The sequence below is a fragment of the Cupressus sempervirens genome, chromosome 2 (genome assembly GCF_028749045.1).
Source record: "Cupressus sempervirens isolate cs-2001-9-10 chromosome 2, ASM2874904v1, whole genome shotgun sequence".
In the NCBI taxonomy this organism is placed as follows: Eukaryota; Viridiplantae; Streptophyta; class Pinopsida; order Cupressales; family Cupressaceae; genus Cupressus; species Cupressus sempervirens.
The window spans coordinates 192,145,336-192,170,757 of NC_143119.1; the positions used below are offsets into that span (position 1 = coordinate 192,145,336).

Here is a 25,422-nt window from a genome sequence, read left to right on the forward strand (position 1 = left end):
AGATAAAGAGAAATACAAATAAAGAGAGGGAAAGATATATACAAAATACAAATAAAGAGAGGGAAATATAATAATGGAGAGATGATAAATATAAAGAGATCAAGTTAAAGACATTGGTTGAAAGTGCCAAAGAAGAGAAAGCCTCAAATCACTAGGATATCTCAAATTAAAGGTCAGAGAGGGAAAAGAAATATGGTAAACGGACCTTCAAGGAAAGAGTGAGTCTAGGGTAGGATGATGGGGGTGAAAGTGAGAGATGGGTAAAGAAAGAGGGGAAAGGGATCATTAAGGAAAGAGAGAGAGAGTATGGTAGGATGATGGGGGAAAGAGGGTGAGAGGTTAGGGAAAGGAAGAGAGGGAGAGAGTTATAGATATAGAGATAGATAAGAGGAAAGGGAAAATATTAAATAGTAAGAAATAGGATTCCTCCTACCTTATTCCTCTCCCCCTATATATCTACTCCACCCTCATTACCTCTCTTTCTCTATTACATATGGAAAGATTGATGAAAATAAAGTAGTAAGAAAATAGGGGACAGAGTGAGTTAGTGATAAGGAGGTGGGGTAGAGAGAAAGAGAGTGTGATATGGTTATTGTATCTATAACCATAACCTTAGTTGTCTCTCCCTTGATCTCTCACCTATCCTTTAGTATCTTCTTACTCCTCTACTAATATTTGGTCCTTTTTCTCTTATCTTCTCCCTTCCTTTCATATCTATCTTTCTTCCCCCCTTTAAGCTGTCTCCATATCTATCTCTCATGCCCTTGTTGATAGTACAATTGATAGAGATAAAAAATGAAGTGAGTGATATGGGAGAGAGAGTGAGATAGGGGTAAGAGAGATAGTCTTATGGAGATGGGAAAGATTAAAAAAAAAAAATTTATACTCATAATTTTATTATTTTTCTTTCTTCTTTGTTTTTACTCCTCTATCTATCTTTGTGTTGTTGTCTCTCCTCTTCTCCCTCCCTTCCATACCTAGGTTTCTTCCTCCCATATTCATCTATGTTTAAGCTAATATTGATGGTACAATTGGTAGAGGTATAAAATAAAGTGGTACAATTGGTAGAGATATAATATTTCCTCTACTCTCTCTATTTTATGTCCCACCCCTCTTTCCACTCATTTCCTAGATCATTTGTTTGGTTTTCTTAATCAATTTCTTGATCTCGGATCCTACAAGACCATCCTAAGGAATAATTCTTCAAGATTAAAGTGGTTAGGTTAATAGAAACACTCTCTAGTAGATTTTCTAAATCAATTCATAAGGTTGTTCAATCTTATCTACAAATTCATCATTACATGCTTGTCAAATAAACACCAATATTTTTCAAGACTATCATGCAAGAGTGTAAAGGCTTCAAAATCTACTTAGAAACCTTGGATCCAATCCAAAATTACTTAGTCTTATCAATCTTCTAGTTAAGTCTTTAAAGGCCTATTAGCCTTTTAGGACACAAATTAACCTTATATTTTGGGTTGGTGGGATTTAATTAAAATTTTTGCCAAATGACCTCATCAAAAAATTACCATTCTAAGTACCCTTTTGGAAGATCTAAAAGATTTTTTAGGTCTTGGGTGTCCAACCCTTTGTGTAGTACCAAACCCTAAATTGAGTCCTTTTAATCTTAGGTCTCCCTCTTCCTTATCTCTCTTTCCCTAATACCTAAACCCTATAATTATTATCCCTAAACCCTAAATACATTCTCCCTTTTCCATATTTATTTCCCTCTCTCACTCTCTCCCTCTTCTCCACCTCCCCCTTAGCCTTTGTAAACCCTAAAATCCAAGACCTAATCCATAAGTCATACAACCTATAACAAAAGATCTAAACATTAAATCATTTCTCCCTTCTTTCCCTTCCTGTTCTTTCACTCTCTCTCTTTATTCACCATCTCCTTTCTAGTCTTTCTCGTCCCCCCCTCTCCTTTCTCTCGAATAAATATGAAATCAAAAATTAAAAGATGAGAAAGCTGATGATGATGAATGCACCATACGACTTCACAAGTTCCTTGAATTTAACATAAACTACTAATAACAACAATCAAGAGCTACGCTTGAGAACTATTACCAGCATAATGTTAATCCAAAGATTCATAAACATCTGCACAATACTTTGAGAATACTCACTGCAAAGAGAATCAACATTTTTAACAATTTAGATTCAAAGAAGAGAACTCAAATTGCACGTTCCTTTATTTTCTTGCACCAAGAATATAAGAGGAATTTTTTATTACAAAGACAAAATTTGTACATACTTTCCAAATATCATCTTCTAATCAAAATTTTAGCATAGTGCTCCCTTTTTCTAAAGTCCAAAAAGTCCCCTTACAAAGCCAAAAATGACTCCTTATATAGATACAGAGGTTAAGAACTACCTCTTCATGGTTAATAACTACCTCCCAATTACGTGTTTTGGGAGGGATTAATTAACCTCTACAAAATTAACCTATATGACCTGAAACTTAGACCTTACATATTTTGATAAGAAGACTGAATAATCAATCTTTATTGATCCCCTTGTGATCTTTAGATCATTTATCCAAATTACATCACTTTATTAGTGAAGGCATTTCTATCTTATCGTGCTACTATGTACCAATACATGATATCACTGAGGCTAGCCTTCCCATTCTTTGGGAGAGTTTCTAAATAACTGCTAGGAACCTCCATTTCTGACAAGACTTGATTATTAATTGCCATAGCTGCCTTGAGAATTTGATTGGTGCATTCTCGATGATGTTGCAATTGCTTCCTTGCATTGCTGCCATCCCCATCTAGCTGCTTCCACCATGTTGCCCCTTGTCCGTCAAAACTGCCCTTGTCTACTATAGCAATACCATTCAATTTTAGATAATTTTATCCATTCCATCAGTTTAGATGCCCACATCCCTGAGTTCACCGATGCAATAACGCTTCCATCAACCTGAAATAAGATGTTCGATTTGTAGGGTCCTAAGAAGGTGAGAGGTCCAACAAGAAAACGATGGTCAATAGGAATGTGTAATATTGCCGAGTTGACATTGTTACAGGTTGCTTGCCATGCTGCCAGAAATGCCTTCGAAATCAACATTTTGTTAAACAATTTGCAGGTTTGGTCAATGGTTGCCACCAAGTGTCGTAGGTTAGGAGAAGAAGGCAGGCTGTGGTTGGGAGTATGGGTACGGATCACGTGCTTTGTCTATGGTTGCTACCAACAAGCCATAGCTCGAAGTAGAAAACAGTTTGCATGCTAGCCCATGGCTCGATGGGGAACGTTCACAACTGGTTACAAAGTTTGCAAATGAGCGCAAGCAAAAATCTCAATACTCGTGTATTTCAAAGGATGTCCAAGCTCTATTTCAATTCCCTTATCTCCAATCACTTAACCATGCTATTATTCCTTTGAGAAATCGTAATAAACATACAACTCCCTTTACACATATGCTTGATTCGATAAGTGTCATGTTCCCTTCATACTATGTGCAGTATGAGCTAGAGGTATTTCATCGAACAATTCATGTGCATAGATTAGATATAAAGCTTTGCAAGTTCACACAAGATTCTTGCTAAACAATCACGTTGCCTAGTATTCTTCATTTAGCATACATATTTCAAAAGCCTGAGCTTCACATTAATAAAATTATCCTGTTACGGTGGTGAGAAACACTCCATCCGCCTGTGCGCATTCTTCATTTTCCATTGTTTGGCATTGACTTCTCTAACTTCATACTCTAGCAGAGGAAGAGTGGATGTGCATTTGATGCCAAGGCAAAAGATTTTGGTTCAATCACAACTGATTATTGTTTTATAGTTCTATGGTTTCATATTCCTTCCAGCTTTATTTCTCAAGATTTTCCAGTAGATGTCACTATAATTTTGTCATGTTTTCACACAAATATGACTCATCTTTCAATCTCCAACCTTTATCAACTTAGTTAGAGAGGTTAATTAACCACCTCCAAAATACGTATTTTGGATATTAACCTTAACCTTTTAAAAGGTTAACTTTTCAAGCATATCTTAACCTTTTGAGGGAGAGGTTAATGGTCAATGATGCAATTGAAAATACGTATTTTCGGTTCCTTCATTAACCTGTGACAACTTTTGACTCAGAAGCTGGATTTTGAAAATTTGAAGTGCTGGGTAGAGCTGGGAATGAGCTGGAGAATTCGAAGGGTGAAATTTCTCAAAAAAAATTGAGGGAAAGTGGCCATTGTAATGCTTGAAATGAGGCATATTTCGAAAATAACCATAGCATCAAAAAGGTAGGAATTGAGGCAATTTGATATCCGAGTAACAAAAATATAAAGAACAATTTTAAAATAAAAAAAGATAAGATTGTAAAAAAATAGTGTACTTAATACATATTAAATAACATATACTATATTTTATATATATTTGAATATATTGAAAGTTTAAAAACTATTTAAATATTATTATTTATAAATCATAAAATATTTAATAGATTTTAAAATAAAATAGAAAATGTTAAATAGACAATAAAATTTGAATTAAACTCACATTTAGATTTTTTAAAATAGAGTAAAAGATAAGTGAGCAGCAATTTTTTTTTTTTTTAAATAGTCTTCTCTGCGAAAAGTACAAAGTATGACAAAATTGTAATTATTAGTTCTTGCCTACGGCAGGAAATCTTATGGAATTGTTCACTTTTGAAGCTAATTAGTTTTCACCAATAGGATTTGAGAACTACTCTATCTATAAACTTTTTTTGCATAGTTGAGTACTTTAATCTATTTTTCAAATTTGCAAAAAGTTATTTATCTTGGCTGTCTCCAATAAAGGCAATGAAAAAAATCCAATTTCTAAGCTAAAATTACAAAGAAATTAATAACAAGGACAGATGTGCTTTTGTATTAAATGTGAAAGTGGGCCATTAGTGGGTTTCGTATTAACTCAAAATGGACGGATGTTCAAGTTCCTTTTATTTTAGTGGGAAAGCGGGCCATTAGTTTTGTGTCAAAATATTTATGTAATTTTTAAAAATTAATTCATGGAGCCACTTGTAATGTGCGCATGAAAAATGTTGATTGTAAATGACATTTTAATACAACATAGGTATAGCTACGTCATTAACATCATTTCAATTATCAGTAAGACATTTTTTAATTTTATATTTGGTAATTTATAATTATCAATTGTTTCTTTAAAACAATATTTATTTATTTATTGAAAAAATATTCTTACTTTAAATTTAAATTTATTAAAAAATATATAATTTGCCTTTTCTTTTAATGTAAGATTATCTATAAAAATTATTTATGTTTTTAAATTCTAATTATTATCTACAATTATTATATTTCTTTTAAAATGTCATTTATTTTCTTATTTTCTAATATATTTCATTTTACTTTTACTTTTTTCATTTTTAAATTTTTTTAAATTTTTATTTCTCATATTTTAGTTGAACTTGACTTACAATGCTAATTACTAATGATATTTTGTATTTTATTACTCTTTTAAAAAGATTTATGATTAGTATATTGAGAACTATTAAAAAAATATTATCTTTTAATGAAATGTACCTATTTTTCCATCTAAATGAGTATAATTATATTATTGAGTCATTAAATATAAATTTTAGTTGTAATATATTAATTCAAATTATTTAAAATATATAATCTTCTCAATTCTTTTAGTTAAATATTCTTCACATTTTAAAATATTTTTAGTTAAATAATTTTTATTATCAAATACAACCTTCTACGATTAGATGAAAACGTCCTTCAAATTTTCAATAGTTCTCCTAAAAATTCAAAAAAGGATTATACATACACAAATTCTATTCTTTCCCCTTCAAACTTGTACTCATATATATAAGAAAATAACATGTCATGCTTAATTTCTATTTATAAATTAAAGCCCAACACCAAAACCTTCTTTCAATGTTCTCATGCCAACAACACCACCAAAAGCAAGAACTTTGGCGCTTGCACCTCTTGTTGACAAAGCGATTTACTATGTATGCATCATGTGAATAGACGGCATCAACGTTGAGGCCTTGAATTAATTTCTTCTTCAATTTAGAAGATTAAAATGTTGAAATATTGATTTCTGAATAAAAGAATCCTTTAGACCACACTTGGAATTTGATGGTCGTATTAGCCGTTTTTCCACTTTTGAGATGTATATTACTAGGGTCGTATTGATTGACAAGTTCAATTTTTGGACAACTATCAATATGATACTTAAGTTTATCAATAAAACGTCAAAGTTATAATTTTAAAACATACTATATAAACTCGTTTTACTAATTTAAAATATTAGTATACATAATATGAACTTAGAAACTTTTTTTAAGTTGAGATTTATTGCTAATTTATAATTACTTTCTAATAGTTTATATAATTTTTAAAAACATATGAATTTATAAACTTCAAAAGTTTTTTTAAGCTTAATTTATAATTACTTTCTAAAATTTTGTATAATTTTAAAAAAATATGAATTTAGAAACTTAAAGATATAAGATTTTTAAAATATTACTAAAGTATAAATATATTGTATTGATTTTTGACTTTCAATATTTATTTTAAACGTAAAATAAAAAGTGTTAACATGACCAGAAAAAAATACATATGACAGGCAGGGGTGACCGTCAATTTCCAGGCCCAAGACCCTCGTCCCGGACCAAATCCAATTGTATTTGGATTCCGCAATTAGTGTCAGACTCTGCTGGTTCCCACTTGACCCGATAATCAGATTTCCGGTGTCTATACATCCGTCTCCAGCCGACTGCTGACCTTGATTCTGTGGAGAATTTTTTGGATTTATGCGTGTCCTCGCATACCCAATCAGATTTTCAGTACCTATAGATGCGTTTTTCAATTCCTGTTGGACTTTTTAGATTTTATGAAGAAGAATCTGATTTGGAAACCACTTCTCTTTTAGTCTCAACAGCTTTACTGATTCAAGATTCCGAGTTTTTGTAATTTCATTGGAAGGTGCAAACATTTGTCTGTTTTCCCTTTTTGACCATGAATGTGTGAATTCGGTGAAAGAATCGTGTGGGGTCATAAAGCTCCAGGGTGAAGGAATCGTATGGAATCATGTGATAATGCATTGTATGTAGACACAAACATGTAATAATTTTCTGTGACCGGCAACATTTCCTAATACTTCTTTGTAATTAGTCGGTATAATCTGTTTGCTTGATTAAGAAATTTCAAAACCTAACGAAACATGACAGGGAAGAGGCAGAAGATTTTGCCGTGACAACTGTATAAGGAGCCCACATTGCGAGTACTTGTTGGAATCTTGAAGACCTGTTGGAATCCCAAAGTATCTTCAGAAATAGACGAATTGAGTGCGAAACAGTAAGTAACCTTGTGAACCCGTATTTTGTAAGAATTCATTAATCACATTTTTTACTATTAAATGAACAGTCCTAGTTTGGACCACATCGGTAGAAAAAGTTGTATATAATTGGTGCCAATGCACCCCAACATTTAAGGTTAAAGATTCTGAATTGTAGTTGGAGACCAGTGAATCTTTGAAAGGTAGTTGGGCAGTTGGGATGGGCATGGGTATTGTCAAGTGGTTTGTGGGCGTCCTTATGCTGTTGTTATGCTTTCTAGATTTCAGTAGAGTTGCAGAGGCGGCTAGAGTCCATTTTGATAGAAAAATTCAGTTGCCTTCAGAGAGTGCAGATGAATCTGCTGGGACTAAATGGGCTGTTCTTGTTGCTGGCTCTGCCGGATTTTCGAACTACAGACATCAGGTGATTTTTGTGCAAATCCCTCTTCCATAGCCATATCATATTTATCTATCTCTGCTTCTTAATCCAGGCTTCTAATGCTTGTGATGACCAGGGAATTCTCCCCCCTTTTCTCTTTGGCCCTCTCTAGAGAATCAGTGCCCTAGAGTCCATGTACTAGGCTAATTACTTCCTGCCTTCAGCTCTCTCATACTTGACGAGGAATAGATTGCACAAGCATCATTCTAGACTCAGGCAGTAGTTTTGAATTAGTAGCTTCTGGTTTTGATTGTGTATGGGTTTTTTAACGTCAACGTTTGAGATCACACTTTGTGATCCATCATCAGGATGCCAATGAGCAAGAGATAGCATACCAAAAATATATTTATTTTTTTGTAAAAAGTATTTTTTAAGAAGCATCATCTAGGCTCAGGCACAGGCAGTAGTTCCTGGGGAGTTCAATATCTAGTTAAGAGTGCTTCTCCAGAGCAAAGCAATTCGTCTCCTTCAGTGAAGCTTTTGTTTCCTTTGACTTTGCTTGTTCCCTGTCTGGTCTGATGCTTCCCTGTTAAACTGGTTTCCAACTTTAGGCTAAGATTGTTCTTTCTCTGTTTTGGTTGGAAATAGAGCTTGGACTCCTTATCTTCTTTTTATTGAATATCTTGCAGTCCAGTTGGCCTTTAGGAGGCAGTATTGTATAAAGCGAGATAGAACTAGATAATATCCAATAGATCTACAGATTTGCTCGTATATCTATTGGTAAAAAAGAGATACATCTACGTGAAATAACAGTACTATTGGTTGCATGGAATAGTGATGCAACTAAGGCATCTTTTTTCTTGTTTCACATGAATCTGCTGGTCAATTAATGACAAGCACAGATTTAATTATAGGTAACAAAATAGCACAAGAATTAAAGAGATGTGGCAATACGGGCATTTCAGAATCATGCATATAGATCTAGATTTCCTATCTCACTTTCTATGATAGTATATTTGCTACCCAATACACTTTAGTCGGTGGCTATAAAGGTAGATACTTCCTTGGTCCGCAGGCTTTAAATCCATTCTTAGGATTTGATATATAAATCCAATCATACATCTCAGGCAATTATACTTTATATCACATTAGAAATAGCAGATCGGTATATGCCTAATATACTCAATAATAAGGGTTATAGTAGTTTTTATTTTTAAGTTAGCCAAAAATCATACTATGAACCTACCATAATTATTATGCTGAGAATTGAATGATTGGTTTTGCAGGCTGATGTTTGCCATGCATATCAAGTTCTTACAAAGGGGGGACTAAAGGAGGAGAATATTGTTGTGTTCATGTACGATGACATAGCAAATAATATTATTAATCCTCGGCCGGGGATTATCATCAACCATCCTGAAGGTCAAGATGTTTATGCAGGTGTCCCTAAGGTGATCTACTTTTACAAGTTTACTTTATTGTTCAATTTCTTAAGACTATCTCATAAGTCTACCCATGTGACTTGATAATATAATTGCACTTGTTCCTGATGAGACTATCTTCCAAGGTTCACCCATGTGACTTACTATTTAAGACCACTTTCTCTAATTGTCTGTTTTCATTTCATTCAGGACTACACAGGAAGGGATGTGAACGTAGAGAACTTGTTTGCTGTTATCCTTGGAGATAAGGACTCTGTAAAAGGTGGGAGTGGGAAGGTCATTAATAGTGGCCCTAATGACCATATCTTCATTTTCTACAGTGACCATGGAGGACCAGGGGTTCTTGGTGAGTTTACTACTTACTAAATTGCTAAATCAAATCACACTATGTTTACAACTTTGTTCGTGTTATTTCTTAGTCTTTTGAATCAAAATATGCAAACTTTATGAGGCTTCCAAGAGCTTGGTCACAAAGCAACTGAAAAAAGAAAAACCTCATTAGTACAACTCCATGAAAAGGGGAAAAGGTGCACTAGGAAAACATAGTGTGCAGTATAAGATAGTGAAGTGATCATTCTTGAGCTCTCCACCTTTAGAAAAAGAGAAATTTTCCAGTTGTCTATTTGTGGGGGCTACTAACACAATTAGATCTGAATTTCTAAGACACCAAACACATGAAAAGAGTTATATGCAGGGAACCTTTGCCATGTTTTAATGTGATTACAGAATGAGTTGTGCTCTCAAAACAAGAAAGACCACCTCTCACAAGAATAACAAAAATAACTTTGATGAGGGCACTTCAGAGTGTGTTTGATTTCAAATCAACTGTTAGGCAAATTCCTATAAGATGACTTGCAACTTAAACTGAAAACAGGATGGACTGTATGGTCTTAAACTTGGAAAACAACAGTAACTGATGACCAGACAAATCTTTATAATTGTTATAAAATGAGTATTCAAATAATTTAATAAGTTCATTGAACATAGACAGAATTGTAACTATTGTTTGGAGTCTAAAACAGAGTTCATCTCCAGTGATTTCTTTCCTACTCTTTTCTCTGCTAAATAGTCTGAATTTTTGTTTTCATAAAATTGAAAAGTATGCTTGATACAAGCCTTCATAATACTATTATCCATGACTTAAACTATATATGCAATTTTGGAGATTATATTATCAGTGTTCCATATTAAGTTTGATGCCCTTGGAGACCTATTTATATGAATGGTGTCGTGACTTGCAGGAATGCCTTCGGGTCCTTATCTTTTTGCAGTAGATTTTGTAGATGTCTTGAAGAAGAAGCATGCCACTAGCTCCTACAAAAAAATGGTGTGTGATTCTTGCTGACAGTTAATTTTTGGCTACTTTCCCTCAATAATAGAGTTTAAGATTGGATGCATATGCTTTGCCCCTGAAATTGTTACTTGTCTTCTGTTTGCTTCGAATCTACTGCCCTTTAGAGTTCGATTTTAGAGAACTTTTTGAGCTCTATTGTATTTTTCTTGGAAATTAATGGAAGGCATTTCATCATTCAGGTAATTTATATTGAAGCATGTGAAAGTGGAAGCATTGTTGAAGGTTTACTGCCAGAGGGAACAAACATATATGTTACCACAGCATCAAATTCAATAGAAAGTAGTTGGGGCACTTACTGTCCTGGAATGGACCCTTCTCCTCCCTCTGGATACTACACTTGCCTTGGAGATCTGTACAGTGTAGCTTGGATGGAAGACAGGTTTGTTATACTATCTTACCAAAAATCCAATAAAAATATTCGTTTGCAATTTCTTTACTGAATATTTGCTTTTGGTGCTTACAGCGAAGCGCACAATATGATGGAGGAAACATTAAACCATCAGTATCTATTGGTGAATATAGACTGCACCCAATTCTCACTATTGTTAGCCTGTTTGTGTATATAGACCAACTCAAATTTTATAATGATTTTGCAGCTGTCTATATTTCATGTTATTACAAAATTGTAGTTCTTATAATTTATCAAGAATTTGATTTTTTTTTTCCTTATATGTGGTCAGACTGTTTGGTTAATGGTTAGAGGATGCCAAATTCTATTAGTCCTCCAGATATACTTTACCTGCAGAGATATTACATCACCAAAACACCATAGTCAGTACTTCTTGTATGAGAAATAAGAGACTCTACATTTACACTATACATTTTCCAAAAAAATATTTGTCTTTAAAGCAGGACATCTTTGCCTTTTCCATTTCAACCATGAAAAAAGGTTCAGTTTCATGAGCATACTAACTAGTTAAATTTGCACATATATCATAACAACTAGCATTGCCTTTAATCATTACATGACAGGCTCATAATCAGAGGTTTTTGCAGTGTATCATACAATCTCAAATAAGTAGCAATTTTAAGATCATGTTTTCAAGCAACATCAACTCATTTTATATTGCACTTAATTATTGACATTTGATTCACATGTTATTATTATACATTATTGGTTTGGTATTCATGGGGTAAACATTTTACAGGTGAAAGAAAGGACATCAAACCACCATACATTTGAAAAGGGCTCCCATGTGATGCAATACGGCGACATACCTCTTAGCAAGGAATCTTTGTCCCTCTACATGGGCTTTGACCCTTCCAATGCTAATGCTACCTTAGAGAACAATTTACCACATCTTAAAGATAAAGATACAACAGCTATAAATCAGAGGGATGCAGATCTTCTTTACATGTGGCAAAAGGTTGGTATATTAAAAAAAAATGATTTTATGGCAGTTGGGCTAATCTTAGCCTCTCTTTGCCCTCTTCAATTTTTTTTACACTAGTCAAAGCCTTGAGAAGATATTCCAAATCAAATCATTGTCTTTAGTTTATGCATCAAAAGAAAATTGTTTGTCGTCAGTGATGCAAATACGATGAAAAGAAAAATATGGTAGATATTCTATTGATGCATCGTCATTCTCTGAATAGTGAATAACATCAGTTGGTTTATTTGCCCACTTAACAGTATAAAAGATCCAAGGATGATTCCTTTGAAAAGCTGGAGGCTGCAAAAGAATTGGTTGAGACCATGTCGCATCGCATGCATTTGGACAAGAGCATAAAACTTATTGGTAACCTCTTGTTTGGATCAGATATGGGCCCTTCCGTATTGAATTTTGTACGACCACAAGGGCATTCTTTGGTTGATAACTGGGACTGCCTTAAAAAAATGGTAATGGTTTCAATCCTAAATATTTATTTTACCTTATCTGGTCCCAACTGCGGCATTATATAGAATCAGAAAAAAAAATCATGTCCCTTGATTGTGTTGTTTGAAATTAAAAAATAAACTACTACTTACTGTGAAAGTGTAGCTGTATCCTCCGAATTCTACACAATACAGAATCTAATAATTTTTGTCTATGCTACTTGTATGTGACAGGTACGCACTTTTGAATCCCACTGTGGGTCACTTTCTCAGTATGGAATGAAACACATGCGTTCTCTAGCAAATATCTGTAATAAAGGTGTCAGTACAGATGCCATGGATAAGGTTTCTGCTGAGGCATGCACTCAAATCCCACCTGGGAAGTTGAGTTCACTCGAAGGTGGTTACAGTGCTTGATTACTTTATATGCATTGGTTGAAGTCTACAAGCATATTTAAGGGAAAATGAGAATTCCTGGATAGATTATGATGTACATATGTAAAATATCATGATATCATATTATTAAATCAGCAACTAAGCTGAAATTAAAGCACATTGCTTGGGAGTACTCATGTATATTACATAATACTAAATGTCAAAGGGGAGGGTGTAGTCTGGGCTTGCGAGCACTGGTGCCTCCACTATGGAATTTTTTATTTGGACAAACCCGTCCTTTGCTTCCCGACTCCACTCTATGTTGGCATCCCTTTTCATCATCTCATTCAGGGGTTACACTACTTCAGCAAATTCATTGATGCATCTCCAGACAAAGTTGATCTTCTCAAAGAAAGATCTCATCTCCTTCTTGTTACCGGGCATCTGCAATTTGAGCAATGCTTACCAGCCTTGAGAATATTCAATTATTTTAGTTCATGTCATGCCAACATGGCAACATCTCCAAATCATTGTTGTAGCAGTTCTGTATGTCTTCTCATTATCTCCAGTTATATCAGAATTCATTTTATTGTCTCAGATTTGTTATGATGGCTCAGAACAGGGTAATATTACAACTTGCTCAGATGAATTGAAATCTATTTGATTATTTGAAATGAGGATCTTGTTATATGTGCATCCATGTCCTTTGATTGTTGAGTTTTCTACAATCATTTAAGCACATTTCATTTATGACTGCTACAGATGACAATTAACCATCTTAAATTGAAATATGACCTTAATTTGGATCTGAGGGGCTCAAAGTTACAATAGTTTTGAATCTCCTAGTGGCTCAAGAAATGTATGTCCATGCATATCAAGTCAAATATGAAATTGTTTAGTGATAATATATTGATTTTGAAGAAAAGGACTTGGCACTGCAGAGTACTTACTATTTACGAATCAATGATAGACTCTGAGAATTACCTGCACATTACCAGTTAGCTATGATGATAATTTCTCTATTGTAAGTAGTTGTACATTCCAGTCACATCAACCTACTTTGGTCATTTGTGGATATTTGCTTTCTTTGTTCTTTGTAGAAGATCAACAAGAGTTTTTGTTCTTTGTTCTTTGCCCTAATTCTGACTAGTTCTGGAATGTTTAGACTAGTCAGATTTGTTTGATTAGATCTTCATCTGGATTTTCCAATTCCTATATATATATATAGTTTCCAAACGCATCTGTACCCGAAAAAAAATCCCACATCCCAGATCGGTAACTTAGAATAATATTCTGCAATAAACTCCTAATGGAATCTTAGGTTATCAAATAGGGCGGTAAGAAGGAAATCAAGTCTCTAGTTAAGTACAAGACAGACTTGCTTAAAACTTACACTTGCTAGGGCAGCTGCGCTGAAAACTAAGGCTGCAGAGAAATTCTCACATGAAGGATACAAACCTGGAGCTGGAAGCAGGTGATCCCTGCCCCATCAAAGGAGTAATCATCACGGCCTGGTGAATGGTAAAGGCCCCAATGGTATCACCACTGCATTCGTAGCATGCAGAACATATTGATGCTAATATAAAGAACTCCAGTGATGCTACATGACTAAAAGAATGATTCACACAAGAACTGTTGGAGCATGCACTGGGAAGTTTCATCTGGGATGTACTTGATACAACAGAGTAGTGAAAATCCTATCAGTTCATTAAAGTACTTTTAAAAAAAGAGGGGTAAAAATTTATTCAATCAAAACCAAGTTACAGAACAAAGGCCAAAGGCCCAAAACAACACTACATACTCCTATCCTCCAGTAACATCTGATCAATGATCTCACAATACTCAGAAGGTAACTCATTCCTACCATTAATATCCCATCTACCCACATTCTCTGAAGCCCACTTTGCCAGGCAATCCGCCACTCTGTTCCATTCGCGAGGGATATAACGAAAGGAGACAGAATCAGTTCATTAAAGTACTTGAGGTGAAATTTAAAATTTATTTTATTCAAACTAAGAGCTTGATATTGTTGAAACGGCTGACACAAATGCCTATTCCCAAAATGGGTATACCTTACTCCCATGATGGTTCCCTATAACAATTATGCACTGATGGAATAGCTTGCTCTAAATCAGCTACATTTGTCATTATGCGTAACCATGTTATAGCAAAAGAATTCATGTTCATCCAATTTGCTTGCTAGATATTTAAAACAGCTGTATGCCGAGCAAGTTTTAGAAAAAAGATGTGAGCAAAAGAATACATCTAGTTAAAATCATGACAGTCATGCCTAAAAGTAAAACACTGTTGAAAACAACGGTGGATAGGAATTCATTGGCATCAATTTCATGAATTAACAAACAAGGCATCCATGAGCAAAAGGAGATTCCCTCAGATAAATGTTGAAAATCATGAAATTATATGAGGTTTAATATAAGAAACACTGGCACAAAATTACCCTATTAACATGCAAACAAGATTTACTCAATCAGTTGAACAGATGATCAGTTATAGCGAATGTCTTACAAAAGTATCCTGGAGCTAAGAGTTTAGCTTCTACCAATATGTATACAATTCAAATCCACCAAAGTTGTTGGGTTTTACATTTTAGAGAGCTAGACTCAACTACTACTGTTGGTGAGATCTGTACATTACAAGTCATTTTCCTAAGAACTGATGAGTATTATAACTTCAAAACAAGAAGCAAAAGCAAAGAATGCATTACATCTACTATTCCAAAAGGACACATCCCACATTTCCAAAGAGCCTAAAAGCTGGAAGATATGTTGCCCCATTTAAAAACCTAATGCCTGATACTAAATTATTGTGTGTATGTGTGCGTGCATGTGTAATTAATAATTTGCAAAATCTAGGTAGCGGGAGACTGACAAATTTGAACAGCCAAAAATAAAATATACACTAAACTACTTTTTAAGCAACAATGTAACGGATATTGGCAATACCAAACAATAGCATCCCAGCTCTGGTCGGCCTGGTGCAAAGGGATTGGTTGATAAGGTTGATTTACTCACTTTATCAATAGAGTAACAATCTGTTGTAAAGAAAACCCTTTTGATCTTCTACAAGTAGGGCAACCTGATGAAAAACCACAGCCTTCACTTTTATTGAAAAGTTAACAACCCAAACTAGAAAAACAACTTATGGCTATATGTATAAAATCAGGGTCCCAAAACTAAATACAATTCAGACAACCTGGGCAACAAAGAAATGATAGATAAACACCGCGTATAGATTAATGGCAGAATTTAAATGAAGATGAAACAAATTTCCTTCAAAATTGTGCCCTTCCTAGTCATATTAACAAGAATTTTAACCCAAATTAAATAACGCCGCAATAAGCTAGAGACATGCGAAGATTGCAAGTTCAAAATTCATATCAATAGCTGCTATAAAACCATTAAACTCTTCTAGATTGCTCATCTATTGCAAGATCCTGATCTTTCAACTGAGAAGCCGGCCTTCCTTATAAAATGTAGATACCAGAAGAAAGAAAGAAACCAGAACACATTTCATTACTGAAATTACCTTGTCGATCCAGACCAGCAATAAGCCACAAATATGACAATATATGTTGATGAAAGAATATTGGCCAGGATACACCCACGAGTCCCGATGCTAAGATATTGATGGCATAAAATTTGATGCGTTCTTTATCCTTTTTTTTCTCTGCTTTTTTTGAAAATCTATGTTTTTGTTTTTCAGAGATTGTAACGATAGGGTTGGCTCTTGGATATTCATAAGCATCTCCCATAATTTGTTTCACGTGCATAAAAAGTTGATCGGATACCTTTGCCTGGAGTGTAGGCATAGGACGCCGCTATCCTTCCCGGCACCGGCTACTAGCTTGTGCCGTTTATCATAACAGTTCCGTTTCCGCACGTGTTTCGTCTTGGCCCGTTTCATCTGACACAATCTTTCTCTACTGTGTCATCAATTAATGTTTATATATATTATTGATTAAGTTAGAGTTTTGTGTTACAATTAAAGTATTATATTTTGATAAATAGTTAATATATTTAAAATATTGCTATGATATGTTGTAATATAATTTTTATAATTAATTATTGTAATAAATGATTATTATTATTAATAAAAGTTAAATTTAATGAGGTAATGTTATTTGAAATTATTATTATTTATATGATAAATTTTGAAATCAATACTGAATCTTTATAAAAGTATATAGTTACAATTTTTTTATTAAATCGTAAATTAGAACATTAAATAGCTTGTTTTAAAGATATTATTAATTTTATTAATAAATATTATAGATATCAATTTTTTTGGATGGATACAATATCATTTTTTAATAATTATATTTATTTATTTTTCATAATAATATTATTTTTTAATTAAAATAATATTGATATTAATAATTAAATTAATATATATTATTCTAATGTAACTAACTCAAATAGCTTTTTTTAAGAAAATGTTTATTCTTATAATAAACATACATCATTTATTTAAATTACTTTTATTTAAAATATGAAATCAGTAATATTCAAATATTTAATTTTAAAAATTAACGAACTAATTGAACTTATGAATTTATAGATAATAGCTTTTATTAACTTATTAAAAAGAGCTTTATTTTTATTAATTTTTAATAAAATAAAAGGATAAATACTAATTTCAAAATTAAAGATAAATCCACCACAAAATTTATCTCAATAGTTTATATTTAAACTTTACAACTTTGTTAGAGGGAGCATTTAGATTTTTTAAATACTTGTAAGTATATATTTTCTAGAGATTTAGAAAAAACAATTACACTACAATTAATTTTAAAATTTACAATACAAATAATAATTTCAAATACCCTACCTCCTAAATAATTTAAAATTTAAAATTTTAATCAAAGAACAACATTTTAATTTTAGTTATAATTTTTTTAAAAAGAAAAGATGATCATAAAAATTTAACATTTAATAATAATAAATACTAATATTAATAATCATATATCAATTTATATTATAAATAACATTTTAAATGTATTAATAATTTATTACAGTAAAATCCTAACCCAGAACTTTAAACTTAGTTTGAAAATATAAATATATTGACGAGTACTAAAAGAATATATCAAATATAATTTATATATATTTAAACTTTAAACTAACATGTCATAACAATATTTTAAATCTATTAACAATTTATCAAAATCAATAATATATATATAAATTGATGATACACTATAGAAAGAATGTGTCAGATGAAACCGGCAAAGACGGGACAAAGGCGAAGACGGAACTGCTAGTGGGCCCGGTGCAGTAGCCAGTGCCTATCCTTCCCTGTTGTTTTCAAAATATCAGAAATAAAACGAACTCAAAAGAAAAAGAAAATTTAACATTTGATTTTCATTATCTTCATTTTGTGTTGTAAAACCCAAAAAAATATGGTGGTTAATCAATGTGTTTGAGTCTTTACAATTTTTGTTTTATGCTTCATTCTATTATTATTCTATTATGCTATAATGTCATTATTTTATTTAACTTTATATACGTACATCGTCAACCTAGTTGGGAATTGAGGAAGGTGTTCCTTCCTTTACATCTTCATTTAAACAATTGAGAGGAATTTTTAGTTTGACATTACTTCAATTTTGGATTTGTGAAGTGTAGCCATTTGTAAAGCTCTTGTCATATCAATTGTGAATTTCACTTTTCATGTAAATTTCCTTCCTGACTTTTGCAACTTAAGATTGCTCCAGGCTCACAGATACACATTAGTCCTCAAAAATCTATTATACATTCTATTATCTAGGAATTTGACCCTTATTAACCTTTGGTTCTTATGAATTAGCATGGTCATTTTCCTTTGAATGTTCAATGTTATGTATTCATAATACCTCTTTAATTTAATGTTATGACCTATAAGTAAATTAACGATGTTAGTTTAGTTAGGATCTTAAGATTCATATTTGTCTAATGATAATGAATAAATGCACTCTAAATAATTTAATTAGAGAATATGAGGAAAGCTTTGAAATATAATCAAGAAGATTAAGCATATTCCAATAAATGAAAAATATGGAGGGAAATTTTATGTAAATCCCATATAGGTTTGAACAAAGGTGATGAATATATTTGACTATTCTGATTTTATGTATAGAGAGCATAAGTTAGAGATAGAGTTTCCCTAGTATCTTAGTAGACTAAAATATTTAAATAGGTGGGTGAATAGACATAATTATGAAAATAGGGGATGGTCATAGAGGTCTAGCCAAGAATTAAGGGTAAAGTCTTGGAGATCTTGATTAAATTATGCCAACCTAATTTTTAGAAGAGTGTAATCTTGGAGGATTGTTGGCTAAGAAATGCAATTTAAAATAGGGAGCCACCTGGGCAGGAAAATAATACTTTATTGCCTTAAATACCAATAATTATGACTACTCTTACCATCTTTAAATAAATCCTTAAAGCTAATGAATTTTAGTTTTTGGCCTATCTCTAAATTAGAGTTCTTTAGTTAATAGCCATGTATTTGGATTTACATTTCCTCTTTGCTCGGGTGTTAAGATTCATGCCAATTTCTTCCCATTATAGTGATCTCAATATATGCTAACCTTGTACCTTTATAGCCTCGATTAATAATTTCTTATTTATATCCATTTAGTACCAATGCTTGTATTTTTATCCTTTTTGTTTTACTAGTTGTCTTGATATGAAGATATGAATTCAATCTAGCCCTATTCACTTAGATTTACCTTAGATTATCTTTACAAAAAACCACACAATTTTACTAAATCATAGGTTGTATATATATTTTCATATAGAGATGATAGCCTCCTTCTTGAATCCCTTCCTTGAGTGAGACTACCAAACCAAAATAGTTGAGCTATATGCTCAGACTTTTCACTTTATTAAAATCTAATTACATCTTAATATAGAACTCACAAACCTATATTGATGCTTAATCTTCTTACCCAAATATATTACTATAAGGGGGGAAAGAAGAAGAACATGTGATAAACAAATAAAATCAACTAAATCTCTAACCATGATCTCTTGTGGGTCCACTAAATTGACCTTAATTAACTTAGCATATAAAATTGGAAGTTAACAACCCAAGATATTAGTACAAGTAATCATATAGACCTGCAATGTGAGAAGAGACAACCCAAAGGAGTTAATGCTAACATAAACAGTTTAAAGAAGAGACAATTGTAATCACTCCTATATGATGCTCGATGAAGGATGGGAAAGGAAGGAGGAGGAAGCCACAGATAGGGATTTGAGATCAAGAATATAGGAGGATAAGTGTATTAGGAGTTCAGTGTAATGCCTACCCCTGCTTGACTTTTCTATTATATTGTTGAATTCTTTTAGGTCAGTTTTCTGATTATGTTTTATGATTATTGGTGCTTGGTTAATGGATTTGATTAAATGTTATTTTATACTCAGTTGACATATGTGATGAGTTACTTCATTATTTCAGCTATTTCATGACTATTTTGATGATGATATATATGTTCAGTTAGTGATTTCATTTATCTCATGATGGTTAGATAGGTGGATTGATTACATGTAGTTTCTATGGTTACTTACCCCATCTTTGCATGTGTATGGTGTACGTGCCTATTTTACTTTATGATTGATGTTTGTGATGTGATTGAGGGAGGGAGTCGTAGTCAGCTGCTAGTTGGGATCTACGTGATGTACCACTTCCTGTCATCATCTATTTACTTTAGAATATATGATTATGTACATTTGTGGATTTTATGTAGATTACAAGTATTGGGTATTGACTTCCCTAAATTTCTAAGATGAGCATTCCCTATCACAGTATTTCAATGTTATAAGTGGGGAGATAACTCTTGAGTCCAAATCCTAACCTAAGCTATTTTTCCTAGAAAGTAGGACAAGTATTTGAGTTAGTTTACCCGTTTGAATTTGTCAAGTGACATGAATTCGTGATTTTGATCCTAGAGTTTGATTATGTTCTTTGTCTTTAGTTAAGTTGTCGTATTCAGTTTTTTGGGTGTGTGATGTTTTTTAGTTATAATTAAATCTAATTAAAAGATAATTTAACAATTTAATTTAATGAAAATTTTATAAAGAAAATTTAATATTTAATTATATTTACTTAATTGAGAAATTAATTAAACAAAAAGAATTAAAGTTAAAAGATTATATTATATTATTTTTGACTTATTTATATTTATTTAATTTAATGACAATTATTTAGGAGTTTTATTTTAATAATAAACTCCAAATAATGTTGTTCGTTCATGGGTGTATTGGGGTTAATCCAAGCTCGAAAAGGAAGAAGGCGTTATGGATACCTCCAGAGGAGGGATAAATCAAAATTAATTTTGATAGGACGACAAGGGGTAACCCAGGTGTATCAGGGTGTAGATGTGTGGCAAGAGATCATAAAGGCAACATAATTGCATTTACAACCAAACAATTGTTGGATGGCACAAATAATATTGCAAAATGTTTCACTGCCAAGGAAGCTTTGGGGTTAGGAGTAAAAATTGGATGTCAACGTATACATTTGGAAGGATACTTGGAAATCATTATCAATGGCATTAAGAAATGAAAGATGGAGGCATGGTATATGGATCAAAGTATACGACAAATCAAGGAGTTGCTTCTAGACTTCAAGGATTTTAAAGTTTCACACTGCTTCAGAGAAGCAAATAGAGTGGCAGATTAGCTAGCTAATTTAGATGCCAATTCAACATTGGGTCCTCAATATGAAATTTTTGAGGACTTTATTCACCTTAGAGAGTAAATAAAGAGAGGAAATTTGATGGTCATTAGATTTAATAAACCACTCATGGTACCTCAATTTGAAGTCTGAAAGGAATGACATCATGATTTTGACTCATGGTGACATTAATCATCCCAGGGTAAGTAGAGATTTCCATGATACCAATGTGTCCCTTGCGCTGTCAAATTAGTGTTTGGTTTGCTTTGGTACCTTGTTCTATAGAGTTATAAGGATGTTAAATTCAGGCAGAAGGTAGGGAAAGGTCATTGTTTTTCTCTGAGACAAAAATGGAGGTGAATTTTTCTCTTGGTTTGAATTCGCAAATACAGATCTATGAAGGCCAGATATCTATATGACACTTGAAATACATCTTTGTTATCGATGATCAGAGCTTTCTGAAAGGCGTTCATTAGTTATTCGAGCTAGAGTATCTACATGATTTCTAGAAGAGAAGGTCAAAATTGGATGTGGCATCACTATTTGTGGTGCTTGCTTTGATGGTTGGGGGATCGAAAGATGAGGTTCGATGGGTTGTGACTACAAGGATTGACATGCAATGGCTTCTAAGACTAGATGAAATTATTGAGTGAGTTGTTTAGGGTGTGGGAATTGAAACGGGTATTGAACCCTGGCAGCTGATTGGAGGTGGGGACTCCTTCATTCAACCATTGGTGGTGTGGTTGTCTTCAAATCCATAGGGCATTCATATTCCCAAAGAAAATTAGGGATGGAAAATGATCATGGAATATCTAGCTAAGAACATTTGGGTGACAAAGGAGGAGGGGCAAGGTTTTAGGAAGGTCACACCGAGGAAGAGCACTTTGGCCCCTGGACAACAACTTCACCATCAGATTGTGAAGAAACCTCAGTTGAAGGAAGGGGCACCCATAACAGAGGGAATTTAGGTCGATGCTTCTCTACTTCCGGAGGAGGGAAAAGGCAATGGAAAGCACCGCAAGATGGGTCAAGGATTATCGGTGGGGGATGATCGTGCAACCCCAACTTTTACTCACGGGGAAGCGACAAACTAGTTCAAGGAGTCGCTGACAACAAAGGTGGTGGTGCTCCTTTTTGTTATAAAGATCAGATAATGTATTGGTGGTTGTTAGTACTATTAGAGTGTTGATACTCTATTTTTTGTTTTGTTTATCTAATGGTATATGTAAGGGCAAGGGTAGCTTAAAATGTAAGGCTCGAAGCCATATTGCCATAATGTACTCTCTTTATCAATATCAATACAAACAAATATTACCAATATTTTAAAAAAAACTCCAAATAATGTTATTAATTAAGTTAATAAATATATGATTAATAATGTCTCATGAATTAATTAAATAAAAGAATGAAATTTAAAGATAAAGTTATGCTTCTAATTATGGCGTAGTTACATTTATTTAATTTAATGATAATTATTTAGGAGTTTTATTTTAATAATAAACTCTAAATAATGTTATTAATTAAATTAATGAATATATTATAAAAAATGCTTTGAAAATTAATTAAAGAGAGAAAGCTAATTATTTAAATAAAGATATTAAATATCTAAAAGAGTTGTGCATGAAAATGTAAAATATAATATATTATTAAAAGAAATTGATCAGTGAGTTCCCTCTCATGATTGCACAATCAGGGCCCCAAATTTAGGGGAGAACTTTTTATCAAAGATTGAGAGCTCATTTGCAAGAACCGGAGATTTTGGAGAAGCGATTTCACAGAAAGAAGTTTCCAGAGAAAAGGGATTTTCCTGCATTCTTTGTGTGATTGTGTGTTTGCAAGTTAACATCAGATTCAAGTAGAATCTAGCATTTAATTTCGCAATAGTTTCAGCTTTCCAATCTTCTGTCTGCTTCATGTCCGGATAGATCCATTCTCTAATAGTTGTTGATTTGTTTGATTTCTTTAATGAAACCCTATTTTGAATCTGAGTTTATTTTCCTTCAAAGTTATATGTCTTTGAAGAATGGAATCTTTTGGAAAATCCTCATGCTTGTAAATTTTAATCAGTTGGGTTTTTGTTTAAAATTGAAATTTGGAATGTAAATTTGATTGATTTATTTGGGTTTCCCTATCAGATTAAATTCACAATATTTTTTTTTAAAAAGTATTGGGGGGCAGGGATCTTGTTTTAAATTATTTTAAAAATAATTTATATTAATATATATATATATATATATAGGGAGGGAGGCGGGTCCCACACCCCACCTCCCCTCCCGATGATAGTACTAGTTATGGTTACACACAGTAGGTGTTGTGGCAGCAAGTACTGTTGTTGCAATCATAGACCGCTGCAGTAGCAACCCCTTTTAAGGGTCAATCAACATGCTTAAAACGTATTTCTTTTAAATGTTTTTTTTTAAATTATAATTTATTTAAAAAATTAATTATTAATTTTATAATATAGTTTATATTATAATTAATTAATTTAGTTAACATAATTTTTAATTATTATTAATTGATTTAATTAATATGAAATGTAATGAGTATTTTTTAAATTAATTTTTATTATATTATTAAATAATTATTATAGTTATTAATAAATTGGTATAATTTTATTAATAATTTTATAATTATTATTTTGGAATAATTTAATATTTAATAATTATTATTGTGATTAATAATTTCCTTTTTAATTATTAAAGTATGTTATTTTATTAAGTAGTTTCTTTAAAATATATGTTATTAGCAATTTATTTATTTATTTGTTAATAGGACATTAGAAGGAACTTATTTAATAAAAATTTGATCCTATAGAGATGATAATTTTGTGAGTTAGTGGTAATTGGGTGTTCAAATTTAAAAGTGGAAATGGGTTCTATTATAGGGGAAATTTATAAACTTTATAAAGTCAAAAACATAGAAATGAAAACTTGAACTTGTTTGTTTTGATAACGAATTGAACTATGAAACAATGTTTAAATGACTTTATATGAATTGTTGAATCATTTGGGATTATAGTGAACTTGGAAACCATAGTGAATTTGGAAACTAGAGAAATGGAAACTGAAACCCTGTTTGAGATCGAAAACATTATGAACTGCAATACTTGAAAATGAGAATGAGAACTTGAAAACCTATAAGTGAAAATTGAACTGTTGTGTTTTCAAAACCTAATGAATTATGAAGATGACTTTTGTATGTACTCTTTATGTGATGTGTGATTTACTAGTGTTGGGTTTTGGGGTTGACTTAGCTTTGACTAGTCAGGATGTTTACCAAAGGCTTGAGAGTTTTGTTCTATGATGTCATGATAATATTTTCATTATAATCTTTTATACCCGACCATGGTAATGTTTCATGTGTATTCTATGAGAAATTTGTTCAGATGGTTGTTATTGATTTCCAGTATCTCTTGTGTAAAACTGAAGTGAATGGTGTGACTTTTTTGGTATAACCTTTTGAGTCTTTGATCAATTATCTATGATTGCTTCCCAATTGCTTGTATAGGAATGAGGTGATTAAATTATTTATTTTTGGTGATGCCATGATATGACATGGATTTGGTTTATTTGTACTTGATTTTGGATCAGTCCTATTAGGATGATCCTATTGGTGGAATCTGTGATTATGATCAGTAATATTTTAGTACATTTCGATTGCTTGTTTAAGAACTAATGTGTGGTTTATAGTCATTTGAGATCTTTTTCTTTTGTTGAGCTTAGGGTAGGTTATATGTATGTCATGTTGGGAAGTGGCTTGCAATGGAGGTTGGAGCCCTAAAGAGGTTGCCTAGGTAACCTATTGTAGGTTGTTTTAATAAGTGATTATGTTTCATTAAATGGGTTTAAAATGAATTAATAAGATATGGTACCACATAAAGTCACTAGGGGTCCAGAGTCCTAAGAGACTATTAGGGTAACCTTAGAGTTGACTTGTTAGTATGCCTTGTTTGTAAGAAAGGATATTGATGCCGCATAGAGACACTAAGGGGCTGGAGTCCAAAGAGGCTGTCAGGGTAACCTTAGAGTTGGCTCATGCGATGACAGTTGCCCAATTACATAGTATATTTCTTACATGTCTTTGTT

The 25,422-nt window shown here is 32.4% G+C and overlaps 2 protein-coding genes across 6 annotated transcripts; one reads left to right on the top strand and one right to left on the bottom strand.

Moving 5' to 3' along the window:
• Window positions 1-6,644: 6,644 nt before the first annotated feature.
• Window positions 6,645-13,252, top strand: LOC149571728 (vacuolar-processing enzyme gamma-isozyme-like). 3 transcript variants are annotated; one of them, XM_089813136.1, is made up of 10 exons: window positions 6,743-7,060; window positions 7,186-7,312; window positions 8,958-9,122; window positions 9,303-9,459; window positions 10,355-10,440; window positions 10,647-10,846; window positions 10,931-10,979; window positions 11,616-11,834; window positions 12,101-12,307; window positions 12,518-13,252. In XM_089813136.1, the coding sequence occupies exons 3-10, from the start codon at window positions 9,027-9,029 to the stop codon at window positions 12,698-12,700; spliced, it is 1,197 nt and encodes a 398-aa protein (XP_089669262.1). In that variant the 5' UTR covers window positions 6,743-7,060; window positions 7,186-7,312; window positions 8,958-9,026; the 3' UTR covers window positions 12,701-13,252. The 3 variants fall into 3 exon arrangements, with proteins under 3 accessions (XP_089669261.1, XP_089669262.1, XP_089669260.1); XM_089813135.1 differs by having other exon boundaries at window positions 6,645-7,312; XM_089813134.1 differs by lacking the exons at window positions 6,743-7,060; window positions 7,186-7,312 and adding an exon at window positions 7,447-7,716.
• On the bottom strand, window positions 10,872-16,566 carry LOC149571729 (uncharacterized). 3 transcript variants are annotated; one of them, XR_016359871.1, is made up of 3 exons: window positions 16,205-16,566; window positions 15,622-15,754; window positions 10,872-11,206 (listed from the first exon to the last, which is right to left on the bottom strand). XR_016359871.1 is itself a non-coding variant. In XM_089813137.1 (3 exons), the coding sequence occupies exons 1-3, from the start codon at window positions 16,485-16,487 to the stop codon at window positions 11,203-11,205; spliced, it is 351 nt and encodes a 116-aa protein (XP_089669263.1). In that variant the 5' UTR covers window positions 16,488-16,559; the 3' UTR covers window positions 10,872-11,202. The 3 variants fall into 3 exon arrangements, 2 of the variants coding, with proteins under 2 accessions (XP_089669263.1, XP_089669264.1); XM_089813137.1 differs by having other exon boundaries at window positions 15,691-15,754; window positions 16,205-16,559; XM_089813138.1 differs by lacking the exon at window positions 15,622-15,754 and having other exon boundaries at window positions 16,205-16,555.
• Window positions 16,567-25,422: the final 8,856 nt, after the last annotated feature.